Source organism: Solea solea, chromosome 21 (assembly GCF_958295425.1).
Source record: "Solea solea chromosome 21, fSolSol10.1, whole genome shotgun sequence".
NCBI lineage: Eukaryota > Metazoa > Chordata > Actinopteri > Pleuronectiformes > Soleidae > Solea > Solea solea.
In genome coordinates this window covers 19137139-19153388 of record NC_081154.1, presented here as the reverse complement: position 1 = coordinate 19153388, position 16250 = coordinate 19137139, and the positions used below count along the sequence as shown (strand labels likewise).

Sequence of the window (16250 nt, the reverse complement as noted above, 5' to 3'; positions counted from 1 at the left end):
TTCAGCAACTAACCATCATCAACTATAGCAAGTTTGGTTGGGATCAGATCTTCCATCGCAAAGTTATAAGAGTTTCATTGTCTGTTATGAAAAATTATTATTATCTCCGATTTTGGCGCCCCCTATCTCGTACGCCATACAATATTTTAAAAAGCTTTTGATAACTTTTGATGCTCAACTCGTCCACATTGATCTCACCAAGTTTGAAGGTGATCGCACAAAAGCTCTAGGAGGAGATAATTGAAATACAAGCTGTCATATTGTCTGCTGTCACCAGGGGGCGCTGTTTTCGAAATTGAATATTTTCATATAGACGTCTTTAGGGCCGGACTATCATCAATCCTAGCAAGTTTGGTTCAGATCGGACCAGGATTCACGAAGTTGTAGCAGTTTGATTTTTTGTCCCAAAAATCCGACTTTGCGTCGTTGCCATGGCAACACCGTTAAACGATTTGTCGTCATATTGATCACGCATCATCTACCATGTGTTTTGACTGTTGTCACCAATTTTGAGTGCGGTACGATTATCTGTGTAAAAGTTATTCCCGAAATCGTAAAAAAACTTTTTTTTTGTGTATTTTCTTTCACCACAAGAAGGCGCTGTTTTCAAACTTCACCGTTTTTTCATAGACGTCTTCAGCCATGGCCCATCATCAATCATAGCAAGTTTGGTTCGGATCGGACCTTCCATCGCAAAGTTATAAGAGTTTTGTTTTTCTGATGCGAAACATCAGAATCATCACGAACTTTGCCGCCCCCTATCTCGTGCGCCATGCGACATTTGAAAGAACTTTTGATACCGTGAGCTCCTCAACTGGTCCACAGGGACCTCACCAAGTTTGAAGGTGATCGCACGAAAACTCTAGGAGGAGTTAGTTCAAATACCATTGCTGCGAATTCGCCAAAATCGCCCAAAAATCGCCAATCAACCTAAGATGGCGGACTTCCTGTAGGTTTCACAGGAAAGTCGTCATCGACTTTTTTGACCGTCCCCACCTAATGAACGTGTGTACCAAGTTTCGTTCACATACGTTAAACCCGACATGAGTTGACCTAATAGAAGTTTTTTGCGTGACTTTTTAGCCCCTCCCACTTCCAATTTTCCACGCATTTTCCCCGAACGACTTTCAGACGTAAATTTACACCAGGATTGATGCGGTCACAAAAATCTGTGAGTTTTGGGGTATGGGAAAGGCCTCAAAAATGCGATTTACTTTTAGGAATAATAATAATAATAATAATAATAATAATCTTTTGCATTTCAATAGGGTTCTTGCAACCTTGTTGCTCGAACCCTAATAATAATAATACACCCTATGCAATTTCAGTAAAACTAAGTTTTGTTAATGGCACGCAAGTCATGGATCTGTTTTTAGATTTCTGAATTTTACGATAAACCATTTTGTTTTCAGAATGTACCTCGGATTATTTTCTCGATTTAATAGAGTACTTGTTTGGTCCGTAAAAATGATAGAACATGTTGAAAACTAATTCATCGATTATCAAAACAGTTGATTATTAGTGACTTATAATCGAGTAATAGTCGCAGCCCTTCTCAACATCTGGCCAAAAATAGTTTCATTTGGTTATTAGCATCTGGTGTTATACCGCATAGATTAATACATGATCAATGGTTAAAAACATTATTTACTTTATGTCATGGATGATGATGTTCACTAAATTGATGATGTGGAAACGACCTTTATTGCAGAATGTATGGACAGTGCCGGAAAACGAACCTCGATGACGGCAAATTTAAACAAGGTTTCTTCATGAATATGACAAAACAGTTTTGGAAAACTTTAACAGTACACTACACACACACACAGGTACACTAAGAAATTGTTGCCCGCATCAAATCTCTGTAAATAATAAACCCACTGTGAAATATCGCAGTATGAGCCACTTGGACCACCACTTGCTGAGCAATGTCACGATTGCTAGAACGCGAGTTTTGCACCGCGCCATTCGCAACCACAACATTTTTTTTTGTGTGTGCATGCTTGGCAGACCGACTCCCTCGCCAACGTCTCGCTAGATAAAACATTTTGGTGTGAAGTTTGAGCCAAAGTTGAAAATACGAATCTCCTTGAGTTTACGTTCACTCTCGGTTCAAACATATTCGCAGCATTAAGCTAGAGGTCTTTATTTTTAATGTGAGTGGTTTGCTGGATCAACCCAAAATCTCACATTTTCAACATCAAAAAAATGTATCATTTGTGAAATAGTTCACCCAAATACCATAGGGGATGTTATTTTTAGTTAATAGAGAGTGATGTTGTATTCCACGCCCGACAGACTTTGTATTGTGATAACTGAACGCGTCTCATGTTCGTTTCCCCTTCACTCGCATTAATATACTGTAAATCCACCTACCGTCCACTTCCGTGTGCTGTACATACATTTATTTTTACGTTTGACGTATTTGCGGTAACAAGAAGTGTTACCTCTGTATTTTCAAGATTGTCTTTCATGATGATCCGACTGTGGGAACCTGAATGTTTTATTCCATTCAATATGCAAATGTGACTGAGAAATGCAAGCCATGCGTTTTTGTGTTTTAATTACACCAGCCTCCTTGTTCTGTCTTTCTAACCTCAGTGACGTCCACGTTTTTTTTTTGGTTTTTTTTGACTAAATTAAACCCTCCAGTCAGCAAAGTTTAATCAAAATCTTTCAAATTGGAACCATTTTCTAATGATAGTCCTATTACTAATCCCTTAAATCTCAAATATTGGTGAGTTACTAGTCAAGTCAGACCTACTTTTCACCTCATCGATACACTTCAAATTCAGAGCTGTAGCCAGCTTGTGGTTAGCCTAGCTTAGTAGCTGCTTATGCGGCTCTGTTAAAAAATATTCAAAAGTACGTTCACACTTGGCTCCTAAAGACTTTGTTCATTTAATATCGCATTTAACAGAAATGTGCTATTTTACTAGTTTAACTACTACCAGTTTACATAGTGTCTTTTTTTTAAAAATAGTTTAACTTAAAAAAGACACTTTCAGAGAAGTACTTTGTCGCGTCTTTGGTGACTTAACCTTTAAAAGATTTAGGAAAAATTTAGAATTGTCATCTCTCACAAAAACCTGACACATTTGGTCCTCGCGGCAGAAAATGTCATCTTCCCAAAAATAACTGTTTTTAAAGGGTTAAACATTAATAATTAAATCAACCACACTGAACGTGGAAATATGTTAGATTCCTCCGCTAACGCTGCTAACTAGGCTATATGCTGACTTTGCTGATGTTAATATTTATAATTATATGCAAAACTGGTGTCATTCGCACAATGTTCAACCAACTTTGCTAGGCTAGCTAGCTCGCTCCACTAAGCTAGTTTTACCATTGAAGTCATGTTTTGTTCCCTTTAGCTTCATCAAGAGGCAATTTTATTCAGATTTTTTTTAAAAACAGATTTAAGATTACCACGTAAAATAATTCACATGGTTTATGTTTTTCTTTTTAAACAGTTTTTTGGGATCAAATTCAATCATGTCAAAGGGCTAAATGTGAACGTTTTGCTCTCATTTACTTGAAATAAGAAGACATTGCAACTATTGTCACTCAGTTTGTGATTTAAAATTTATTTCAAAACAAATATATGTCGGCGTTGTGATGCTATCATGCTAAAATGGTGAAAACGTGTCACACATTTGATTTATGATTATTAACAAGACAAGAATGCTGTTGAATTTCCAGTTTTACAATGTAAACACTGTTTTTATCGGTTTCTTCTTCACTGTTAAAGTGGTTTCTGCTACTACATGGGTTTTATTTTGAAAATCTGTCGGGATGATGATGAACTCATGATGTACAGTAACCTGTTCACTCTCTTTCCTCACATGCTAAGTGCCTCTAACGTCCTTTGGCAGGTTGACAACGTGTACTGTATCGTTCTGTTTAACTTAGTGCTTCACTCTCCTCTAAATAAATGTACATATTATGGAAATTACACATTTGGGTTTTTGTTTTTTTTTATTTAAAATTTTGCTATAAATACTGACAGATTCACCTCAGTGTTATTAAGACATAATATTCCGAGAAAAGATTTGTACAATTATGAGAAAAAAAATTATATTAGAAAAAAATGTGTATTACAAGAAAAATATTACGAGAAAAAAAATTATATCACGAGAAAAAAATTATATCGCGAGAAAAAAAGTATATTATGAGAAAATATGTATTACGCGAAAACAAATCTGACAAACAAAATGTATTGAGAAAAAAATGTAATATTGTAATATTACAAGAATACGAAGAACAAGGTTAACTTTTTAGGAATCTCTGTTGTACTGAAAATGTTGCAGACACTGCACTCCCTGCAGTTCTTCTCCTTCTGACTCCTGATTCCTAAATAATCCATCTCTAAAATCTCTGAACACAAACACATGAAAGCAGCTGTAACCTCAGACATTTCCTCCAACTCTGAGTGATTCTATCCTCAGAGGAGACTCAAATTTTCTTACGTGATCTTTCCAAATTTTGGTCACAAGATAATCCACGCTGTAACTGATCATGAATAATGTTATGATATCAAATTTATTTTCTTATTTTAGGTTCTTCTGTGAGGAACCAGGATCAAGATTTAAATATAACATAGGTGAAATTACAAAGTCAGTTCCCTCATGTTGACGTCAGTACCAAAAGGATCCAGATGAGGGCAGCACAAGACAAGATAGTGCAGGAGGTTGGACCTGTGACTCTTTTCTTTTTTGCTGTCATTGTGTAAGAAAATAGAGTGAATATTGACCCAGATATTTAATAATTCACATTTTTTGCTCTATTTAGTATTTTTCCTCAGTGTCACCCTCAGATTTGTCAACTGAAAAACTTTCATGAACTGTATTTGGTCATTTTTACACAAAAAACCTGTCAACAATCTGCATTGAAATTAAGATACTTTTTTAATGAACATTTTTATTAGGAAGTAGCATTTTCCCTCCATGAGCACTGTATTTGTTGAAAATGCAGCATTTTAATGTTGCACACCAAACATCCATGATTAAACAACTCAAGTTTTTTTAAGTGTATTTTTGCAAATATTAGTAGAATATTTTACTTTTTTTTTTTTAGAACTTAATTTTTATTTATTTTGACAACACAACATATTCATTCCCCTTTATATAAATTTTTTTAAAGCAGCGCAACAAAACATCAAATAAAACAAAATCAATTACATAAATCCAAAGTGAGAGAAAGAAAGAAGAGAAACAAAAATAAAAATAAATAAATAAATAAATACAAAAAAAGGGAGATAAATTATGGAATAAAATACAATACAAAAAATGGCCATATTGTTAATAATAATTTAAAGGAATTTATAAATAAAATAATAAATACATAAATGAAAAGGAGAAAATCCACTCTAGGTATCAAATGACATGATGTGATGGTGATGTGTGATGTGTATACTTGATCAAGAGTCTAAGGCTACAAACTTATTGTATTAGCAGAGCTATGACAGGTTTCCATCGTTTAATAAAAATAGGTTTTTGAAGTCTTAATGAATATGTGATTTGCTCCATCTGGTAAATGTCCCATATTTTCTGGATCCATACATTGTAAGTAGGAGGATCTGGCTTTAGCCATCTGATGGTTATACATTTTAATGCTGCTGTAAGCAAGATGTTTAAGAGATATTTCACATCCCTTCCTTCTAACCCCTCAGGAATCGCTCCCAATAATGTTATTATGGGGGTGTGTGGAATATCCCGTTTGAAAACCTCTCTGAGAGCATCAAAAACTTCCTTCCAGAATAGGCTCAATTTGGGACACAGCCAGAATATATGGGTGTGATTAGCATTCTCAGTGCCACAGTTCCTCCAACATGAGCTACCATGTGCTGGTCCCATCTTAGATGTTATTGCTGGTGTTCTGAAGAACCTGGTAACTACTTTCCACTTAAATTCCTTCCATGTGTTCGAGTTTGTAGCAAAGTGTGCTTCAGTACATATCTCCTTCCAAGTGTCAAGTGATATGTTTTTGTTCATCTCCGCCTCCCATCTCAATCTTGTATGTTCAGATGTATGTACATTTGTTGATAAGAATATATTATATAATTTACTAATTATTTTCCTATCTCCATGACTTATTTGTGAAATGAGAAACTTTTCTATAGGGGTAGGTCTTATAAGTTTTCTTTGTGTGTCATCAGAAAAGATCTCAGCTGCAAATATCTGAAGAAATCTGTCCTGAATATTTTAAATTTTTAACCACTTTATTCATGTTTATTGGCTTTATTTCTACATATTTCAAAAAAGACATTCGAGACATTAATGTGACTCGTTTTGCAGCAGCAGAGGGCGTTTGTGAATAAACAAATATTACAAATAATGACATATATATACAGTATATACATATATAGATATAGAGAGAGATAGACATCTATCTAGATATAGATATATAAAAATAAAGATGTGGACAACGTCAGCAGGTACACACAGCGTTTGAGCAGCAGAACAAACAAACAATTCACGTCTGCAAGGATGAAAAATAGGTCACGTTCACATCAGGAATATCTGCATAATGATGTTTGACTTATGTGCTGCTGAAGAGGTTCAGGCCTGTGGCTGTGGAAGAGGGAGAAAAGGAGGGCGCTGTGTTGGGAAGGGCAGGACATTAATATTTATAATAATGATAATAATAACAAATATTTGGTAACGCTTTACATAAACGGCATGTGTCATCTGCATATAGTATAACTGATTAACCCCAAAAAACTCAGCAGAAAGAATGTTGAAAAGGAGTTTTCTGTCAGTTTGAGACTTTGACCTCTGTGAGGCGCTACAGAGTTCCCCTGGCAACTAAAAATGTATATAAATATAACTCTTTTTCCATGTCATTTAACTCTGTCTCTTTCAGGTTTGTTATCATTTTTCATGTATTTATACACTTTTTAAAAATAGTTAAAAAATAGTTATATTTCTTGTTTTTGTGAGCAACTCTTATCATAATTTAACTGCATTGTTTTTTATGAGTTTATTAATGTCCATTTTATTCTATTCAATAGTTAATTAATGTTTAAAGGCATTCATTCAAGGGTCTGAAAAGAAGCGACTGTTAATGTCCTTAATAATCGTTAAACTGACAGTTAATTAAAGTCACTGCAAAGGTGACACTTCATCTGTGTTTAATAGCAGTAAATAAACAATACTGAACTATAGTTAAGCATAAATTAACTTTATTAATACTTCTTGTGAGCCTTAATGTGAACTTAGCCACATTAGCCAAATAGTAAATAAAAAAAAACTAATTAGTGTTTGTTTCGTTCCATTTACATCGGTGGTCGGAGGTCAGAACTTGGGGTTCCTGAGTTGGAAATCGTGATATTTCTTAATTTTAGTTTGTTTATAATACACAAAGGGGGCCCTGAGCCCCCTCGTTACCCCCACCCTGGTTCCGGCTCTGTATTTTCAACGTCCACATTAACTTTTATATCTGTTACCGTTAACTTGATAAATTTAAATATTATCTAGCGGGGCTGAATTCCACTGTGTGATGGACCGGATGTGGGCCGCGGACCACACATTTGAAACGTGTGGTTTATTGTTAGTAAATTCTTTAGTTTTTGAATCAGTGAATTGTGAAGTTTGTTTAAATCTAAACACAACATTCGTTGCCATGGCTACCGCCACATCCTCACACACGCTCCGCCCCCTTCCCCTCGGTGGACTCGGTTTTTTTTCTCCGCCCACTTTCTCAACGTCACAGGCGGGTTCGTCGTCAGTCTGATGATGAGGACGAGATCGGATCAGAGGAGCTGAGGAGGAGGAGGAGAGAGCTCCTTCATCCTCATCCATCCATCATCATCCACTCATCCACAGAGGAGGAGCTGCTGCGTCAGCACGCACGCGCGCGCGAACCGTGAGAGTCCGTGATGTTTCCCGCCGCCCACGCACGTGCGTTGTCGCCCACAGCTGGAGAACTGATGATGAAGAGGAAGATGATGGAGGAGGAGGCGGCACCGGGACACCGAGTCTGGCCGTCACTGCACTGAACACAGAGCACCGGGCTCCTGTGATCCGATCATCCGGAACCTTAAAAAAAAAAATCCCTGTTAATCCGACTGAAAAAAAACACGTCTTTTCTTCATGGAGCCTCTGCAGGGCGCGGGTTAGCGGGGTCAACAGGGGGCACCAGAGAGACAGACAGCAGTGTAACTCCACTAAAGCTCATGGTAAGTTTGTCTTGGTTGTTTTTTATTTTGAGCACATCGTGTTTTTGCTTCATTGAAGCTAAGAGAGAAAAAAACCCATAAACCATTTGCGATAAATAGAAGTTAAAGTGAATTCAAATCAAATGTTACAGATGTTATCCGGAGCACGTTATCGAGTTCTGACAATAACTTACTTTTTTACAAAATTATTAAAACATTTTAGTTCATTTTGCAACCGAAAAAAAAACTTTGTCCATTTTTTATATTTAAAATCTCTGTCGACAACAAAACGTTCAGGTAAACAAGAATAAATAAAGTTAACTCAGATTCAAATCAAAATTTACCAACATTAGAGCGAGTTCTCGTAAAGTCGCAACAATTTTATCCCAAATATTAAGAATATTTAGAAACAGTCACATGACTTCAGTTGGTGTAACCAGACTACTTGAATGTAATCAGATTACTCTACCAGCAGGTGTAATCAGACTGTTTCTGTGAACATAATCAGATTATTCTGGGGAATGTTTTCAGGTTACTGATGTGTTCAGATTCATTTGGTGTTTGTAGTTAGATTATCTTGTTGGATGAATTCAGATTACTGAGGCAGTTAAAATCTGATTACCTCAGCGTGTGCAATCAGTCAATGTTTATTTTTAATGAACATAATCAGATTAATTCAGTGGTTTTAATCAGGTTAGTTGAGTTTATCTAATTCAGTTATTTTAGTATACATAATCAGATTATTCTAATGCATCAGATTACTATGATGGGTGAAATCAGATTACTTCAGTAGGTGCAATCTGACTATATTTTATATTAAATATTATGTATTTTTTGTTTGCATAATTTAGATGAATTCAGGCGTCTTAATCAGATTATGTGATTAATTGTAATCCAATTATTTTGTGAACACACTCGCAAATTATTTAAGTGGACGTATTCAGATTACGTATGCATTTGAAATCAGATTAAAATCCCACTTTCACTGTGTTCCAAACAATGACATCGACTCTAAATATGGTACAATTCTGATACAACACAAAAAATTTGGCTTACAATTAAATTTCGAAATATAATTTTGTACTTTTTAATATATATATGTATGTATACATATTTGTGTATATATATATATATATATATATTTAGTGTATTTTACACATTTATTAAAAATAATAAATTTGATGATTATCAATGCAACATCGTTTAAAAAAAACAGGAAAAGTCATCACAAATATTTTATGATGATTTGACGAAAGTCTAAGACCAGATCTCGTCTCATGTCACCATATATAATAGGGTTAGGGTTAGTAAACATATATATTATTTATAGTACTCGGTTGAATAAATAATATCCAAACTGGTGAAACAAACGTAGTGTAGAGTTAAATCCACAGAAGAAATCACATGTGATGATATTTGAATAAACTTTATCTCTGTGACGCCATAAAAAATCAAATCCTCTTCATAAACGAGTCAAAGAAACATAAAAACTAAATGGTACGCGGCCGTTCATGTGAGATAAAGACACAGCTCCGCTTCCTCGTGAGTGTGTGTGTGTTTGTGTGGGGGGGATTTTTTTTTTTTCCATTTCATTACATTTCACAGGATCTGCAGTAGGATTTAATCAGTCATGCTCCGTCCAATCGCCGGGGATGTTCAGTGGAACGTGATGAGGGAGCCTGCTGTCCCGCGGAGACGCAGATGAGAGGAGAAAGGACATGACAGTGTCTCGAAAATACGAGGCCTCGCAAACACACACACACACAGAAACGGCGGTGAAGCCTGAGCCCGGGTTCACTCCTGATTTCTGCCTCCACAGGATTCTGCAGCTTGAATTATGCAAAGACGAGAGAGACGGAGACGTGGACTGTTTGAGCTGTCCTGGAGACACACATCACTTCTACTGTAGATATGAGTCATTTCATTCCTCCTCCTCTTCTTCTCGGAGTGAGTCGTCCACTGCTCAGTCATCCGAGCTCGTGTTTGTTTGACTCACAGTTCAGCAACTCTCAGCTCAAATCATCTCTTTATTCACAATAATGTCAGCTTTATTATTAGAGCAGTGGAGGAGGAGTTACTCGAAACTCGTATCGAAACATGCGGTTTTGTGTGCGCGCCATTCAAATAACCATGGCGACAAAACTCTTTTCTCACCTAAATCAAAGTTTTACTCTTATGGTTTTTAGGGAGGGGAGGGGCTTGTGCAACCAGAGTCCTCTTAGCGATAATACGCTAATGATATACAGTATATCGCGATAGAACTTTTCCTCAATAAATAAAAACAAGACACACTCGATAGAACTCCACGTTTTGACAGACAACCCAACAACAGCCAATGACAATGAAAGGAAACGGTGCTTTGAACCAATCGTGTGGCTGGAAAAGCTGCAGCCACGTCATGTGACAAGCAGGGGGTGGTACATGTGTTAATGTTTTCATTAATGCAGCTGCGAGCACCAACACCAACATGCCAGAAGTGAGAGCGAGTCAAAAGGAAAACTGCGGTGACGTTAGTTTCATTTTCGATATAACAGACATTAACAGACTGGAGTCCACCTCCAACAGCGGCTCTTCTGTCAGGTTCATGCGGCTTTTGTTGCGTGATCGCGGGCGGTTATATCCGCTCACTACCCACTTCCCTGAAGAACAAACTAAAGAGCTAAGTCATAGCTAACGTGATGTCCAATAACCTTTTCATATAAGAATGGTATATCCTCTGCAGAAATCCTGACCGTGAGCTAAACACCTGTCCATGGAGTACTCACTTACAGTATTTTAAGAACTTTCAAGAGCCTCTGTACACAGTCCGACAAACCAGTGATCGGGATGACGTATGCAGAGCGAATGTGTCGACAAACGTGCTTGCTTTAGCTTTCTGGGAGAGACGCCTGGCTAACGCCAGAGCGCTAAGCCTCGGCTAAATCGAAAGACTCTGTAGTTGGCCCAGGCTAAAAAGAAGTATGTTATTGTACATACTGTAATGACTCGTAAAAGTTCTGGATCCCATTTCAGTCTAGGAGTGACTTAAACCAGATTTAGTAAACAGTGAGTAAAAGGTGGTAATGTCGCCCCCTGGAGTGTGAGCGTTAAACCGTGTGTTTGTTTGTGGTTGTGCAGGATTTGAAGAGAGTGTTGTCTTTCCCACCGTACCCTGGAGATTACCTGCATCCAGTGGTTTACGCCTGCACCGCAGTCATGCTGCTCTGTCTGCTCGTCTCCATCATGACCTACATCGTCCACCACAGGTTTGTCAAAGGGTCACTGCACGTTTTTAAAGTCTGTCTGTCCACAATATGGTCACATGTCAAAGGGTTATCGGTAGATGGGTAGGTAAGTTAAGTAGATAGTTGGTAGGTCGATAATTGGTAGTTTGCTAGATAGGTAGGTAGGTAGATGGGTAGGTAAATATATAGTAGGTAGGTAGATAATTGGTAGGTAGGTTGGTAGTTAATAGATGGGTAGGTAGGTAGGTAGATAGATAGTAGGTAGGGAGGTAGGTAGTTGCTAGATGGGTAGGTAAGTAGATATCCTTTATTGTCCAAATTTGTTTCCACGGCCTAATCTATATTAAACCATATTCATTGACTTAATACGTACATGTATGTTGATCCGACATCGTACTAACGTGTGACTCTGTTTGCAGCGTGATCCGCATCAGCAGGAACGGCTGGCACATCCTCCTCAACTTCCTCTTTCACACGGGACTCACGTTTGGAGTTTTTGCTGGAGGCATCAATCAGATCAACCTTCCATTTGTGTGTCAGATTGTACGTTTTTGTTTTTTGTTTTTTAACTTGAACCAAGAGGTTATACTTTTTTATAAATAGAGACACAAAACTGGTACAGGCATTATTTACAATTTTAAATCCATGTTACAGGTTGGCATTGTGCTGCACTATGCTTCTTTGTCGACGATGCTGTGGCTGATGTTCACTGCCAGAAACATCTGCAAAGATGTGTCCAAAGACCCGCTACGGGCCCAGGACAGGAACGGTCCGACCCAGAGCAGCAGCAAACCAACCATCCTCGGGTAAACTCATCACACCAACACCATTCCAGCAGATGATAGCCAACCAAATCTTGTTCATGTGTTCAGCTCAAACACTTCACATCCTCGTTGGTGATGTTTTTTGGCTGACAAAGTGCACCCAAAAATGTTGGACACCACACCACCACTTAAGCAGCTCTTGCTAAGTAATCAGCCAGGACAGACACTGCTCTGCTAATCAGATCCGCCCATCAGTGACCTGAGGCTTTTTACATCGTCGAGGTCCAGCTAAAATCCGGATTATATGATTTAACATTTTTCCCTTTTTTTGCAGATTTTATCTGGTCAGTGATGGAATCCCTCTCATAATTGTTGGCGTTACTGCCACACTTGGTCTGGATAACTATGGCAGCAGGGACGGTGCTCTGTAGTAAGTACACGTTGTTTCTGAACGACAGCTATGACAAATGCAAATGCAATCATTGTTTACGTTTCTATGTCCATCTTTTCCAGTTGCTGGATGGCATGGGAACCAAGTCTGGGAGGTTTCTACGCCCCGATGGCTCTTCTGGTCTTAGTCATGTCCGTGTACTTCCTGTGTACCTACGTCCAGCTGAAGCGCCACCCGGAGAGGAAGTACGAACTGCGCGTTCTGAGCGAAGAGCAGCAGCAGTTATCGTCCAGTGACTCAAACCATCACTGTCACATAGATGCTGGTGCAGCCTCAGGATCAGTTGGGGACTGTCCTCCATTTTCTACAGGTGTTTCAGTGCTGGCCAATGAGCACTCGTTTAAATCTCAGCTCCGTGCCACAGCCTTCACTCTTTTCCTCTTCTTAGCTACCTGGGCTTTAGGAGGACTGGCAGTTTCACTGGGGCATTTCCTGGATATGATCTTCAGCTGCCTGTATGGGGCTTTTTGTGTCACTCTAGGACTATTTCTTCTGATCCAGCACTGTGCCAAACGGGACGACGTGTGGCACCGCTGGTGGGCTTGTTGCCCGTCAAAGCCCAAAACAGAGGATGGAGATGTCAGTGGACAGAGTCAGATGCAGTTGGTCCACCAGCCTCACTGCCACCTGAACTCCACATACTCAGGAAAGCAGCTCTCTCCTCACCTTTTGCAGAGTTCCTACAACAAAATGACGCCATCTCCCCAAAGCCCCACACCCAACCATACGGGTCCATGCTGTGTGGCTGTGATGAGTCCTGTCTCGCCTCTCGCGGACCCAATGCCCTCACCACGCCCACAGTCACTGCCTGACGAACTCCCCCGTCCCGTTCTGCCTCTCCAGAGCTGCCTTATTAACAGAACAAAGTCACACTCCTTCAACCGCCCTCGTCCTTGCCTCCAGGACTTTCGCTCTCAAATGATTTCCACCAGTGTGGATGGGAGTATGCAAAGCTCCCACCTGGACAGTCCTGCACACCACCACGAAGGCTCAAACAGCCCACACCCAGAACTCCAGCTTCCCTGCCCAAGCCCTCACTTGGATAAACAGCTGGCCTCCTGCCACACCTTACAACGCCAGACCTCCTGCCACAGCACACAAGACTCAATGCCTTCCGGCCACAGCCATGCACACAACATGCATGACAGCATCAGTTCCAGTCACAGCCTCCTCTTGCCTTCTCATGGGGTCCACACCTGCCAGTGGCACATGTACAGCTCAGCTGATCCTTCCTCCACCATGAGCTGCTTCTGCGACAAACCTGATCCCTTCAATCTCCAGTATCACCAAGACCGCGATGCTTACAGCTGCGCATCAAAGACAGCTGACAAAGAAAAGGATGATCTCTGTGTCAGTGCGGAGCAGAAAGGGTTCCCGAGAAACACTCTGCCTCGGCGGCACGGCGGCGTCAATCTACGAGGAACCATTGGTAGAAACAGGAGTCTGCAGGAAGACAACCTGTTTGGTTTGGAAGCCTCAAGAAACGTACGGACTGGCCGTTGGAAAAATGAAACCACTGTATAGTTTTCTAATGCTTGTATGTCCCGGTCTCTACAGCAGCCCTCAAAGTTCTTCTTTAGTGTTAAGTGGTTTTCACAACTTTTGCCCTTAAACCCCAGGTTGATCTTCCATCTGGGCCTTGTTTCCTGAGGACCTGTCAGAACCTTTAATGACAAAATTATCTTTGTGTGTTTTGAGTCCGTTTTATGAGAAATATAAAGGTTTAATTAACGCTGGCTAAATTCTTTACTCCATGCAGTTTAAAGTTACAGTCAGTGTTTTATGGCTTGCTTTGTGGGCGCAGAACCTCGGTAGTTATATCTCAGCAAAAAAGATCCCGTTGACCCCACAAGTTCTTACCTTCTTTAATTTTGTCGAGTTTGTATGTTCTACCTGCATCCTATGCTACACAGTCTTCCACCAAGTGGTCTTCACATGTCCAGACCAAAAACCAAGCCTAGATTCATAAGGGTTCAGGTCCATGTTAGATAGATTCCAGTAACAACCAAGTGGACCCGAGAAGATCCTGACCATGTCAGAGAAAGGTGACTGCGAATTGGCAACAGTAAGTGCAAGGGCAACTGTGAAGAACTCAACCTCCAACAGTTCATGTACAAGCAGGTCAAATACAAAGATGATCTTCACAGGGTAAGACCTGATAAGACCTCTACTATCCTTGTCCAAGGTTTGCAAGTTTTCCACCCACAGTAGGGATGTTACCCAAAAATGTGTCCTTTAAACACAAACTGATTCTTTGATGGGCAAACGTAAAAGGTTTGGACTCAAACCAAAAAGTTATCCAAGATCCATGTGGACCTGAAGTCTTATGCAAAGAGGAAGTGTCACTGAATGCTCCTTTAAATACTCGGGTTGATCAGTTTTAAAAGAGAAATATGTAAGTAATTTTGTACAATGGCGACTTATTGTGGTTCTTTGCTGTCGTATAGAACGTTCCAGTGTCAGAAATCCAAATGAAATACGACCAAAAAAAGTATCAATGTGACAAATTGTAGTATCGCTGATGCAGTGGACCAGCATTTTGCAGGACTTTGTATTTTCAATTTTCCAACAACCAGTTTCACAAAAGTTGAATTATTAGATTTTGAGCAAAAACATTTGCATGAAGTGAGACTGGGAAAGAAGACACACCTCCATTTCCACTTTTTAATGCAAGACAAAGACCAAATATTCATGGCTCGCGCTTAGGGATGCACGATATTTGACTTTTCACAATTTATCCGATATATATCTTGAGTGCTTCAGACGATTACAGATATATTTCAATATTTTTCATACTCATGTAACAAGATGTAGAAGTTTATAAAAGTATGAAAAAAGAGCTGTAGAGGGCGCTAGCATAGAAGCCAAGAGGTGGCAGCCTATTGTTTTAGTCATGTCAGGGGATCTTGCCGCGCTTGCCGATATCCGATAATACATTTTAAAGCCAATATCGGTGAATATTAATAATATTGTGCATCCCTAGTTGTGCTTTCTCATGTATAAATCATCTGTCAAATGCTGTCCCCTACTGGTTGATTTAGCTATTTTTCTACTCATTGCCCCTTTATTTGTTTTTTTATCTCAAATTTGAGTTGCACAGATTTGACTCAGTGTGAGCATGTGTGTGTTTTTATGTGTGAAACAGTGCATGAGTAGGTTCATTCACATGTGGTGTGTTTGCGCTATATATATAAATATACACACACATATATGTGTATATATATATATATACATATATATATATATATACATATATATATATATATATATATATATATATATATATATATTTGTTATGGATCCAGCCTTGCAGAATCGATGACTAATGATATTGATAAAGAGGATTTGTTTTATAGAGACACGTCTTGTAAATGCTGCCAAACAGACTCCCGTCTGACTAAAGTTGCACTAACATGTAAATGACCTCCATTCAAAAGAGAAAAAGTGTGATGTGCTAACAAAGTAAGAGCACAAGCTTTGTGCAGTGCCAAAACCACGCACCAGTTTTCACTGTGACAAGACAACGTCGTAGCATCGAGCAAACTCTTACTCAGGTTTTTTGAAAATCATCAGCAAACTTCAACGTCAAAGAGCCCCCCCCCCCCTTAAACCGTGATTATGTTTCAGTAAATTAGGTAAAAATGTCTATCTCG

At 39.0% G+C, this 16250-nt stretch overlaps 1 protein-coding gene across 1 annotated transcript; it reads left to right on the top strand.

The window, feature by feature from the left end:
* The first annotated feature begins 7816 nt into the window (after positions 1-7816).
* On the top strand, positions 7817-15830 carry adgra1a (adhesion G protein-coupled receptor A1a). The gene is made up of 6 exons (XM_058620172.1): positions 7817-8179; positions 11276-11403; positions 11802-11925; positions 12037-12188; positions 12481-12576; positions 12660-15830. The coding sequence occupies exons 1-6, from the start codon at positions 8177-8179 to the stop codon at positions 14119-14121; spliced, it is 1965 nt and encodes a 654-aa protein (XP_058476155.1). The 5' UTR covers positions 7817-8176; the 3' UTR covers positions 14122-15830.
* The last annotated feature ends 420 nt before the right edge of the window (positions 15831-16250 follow it).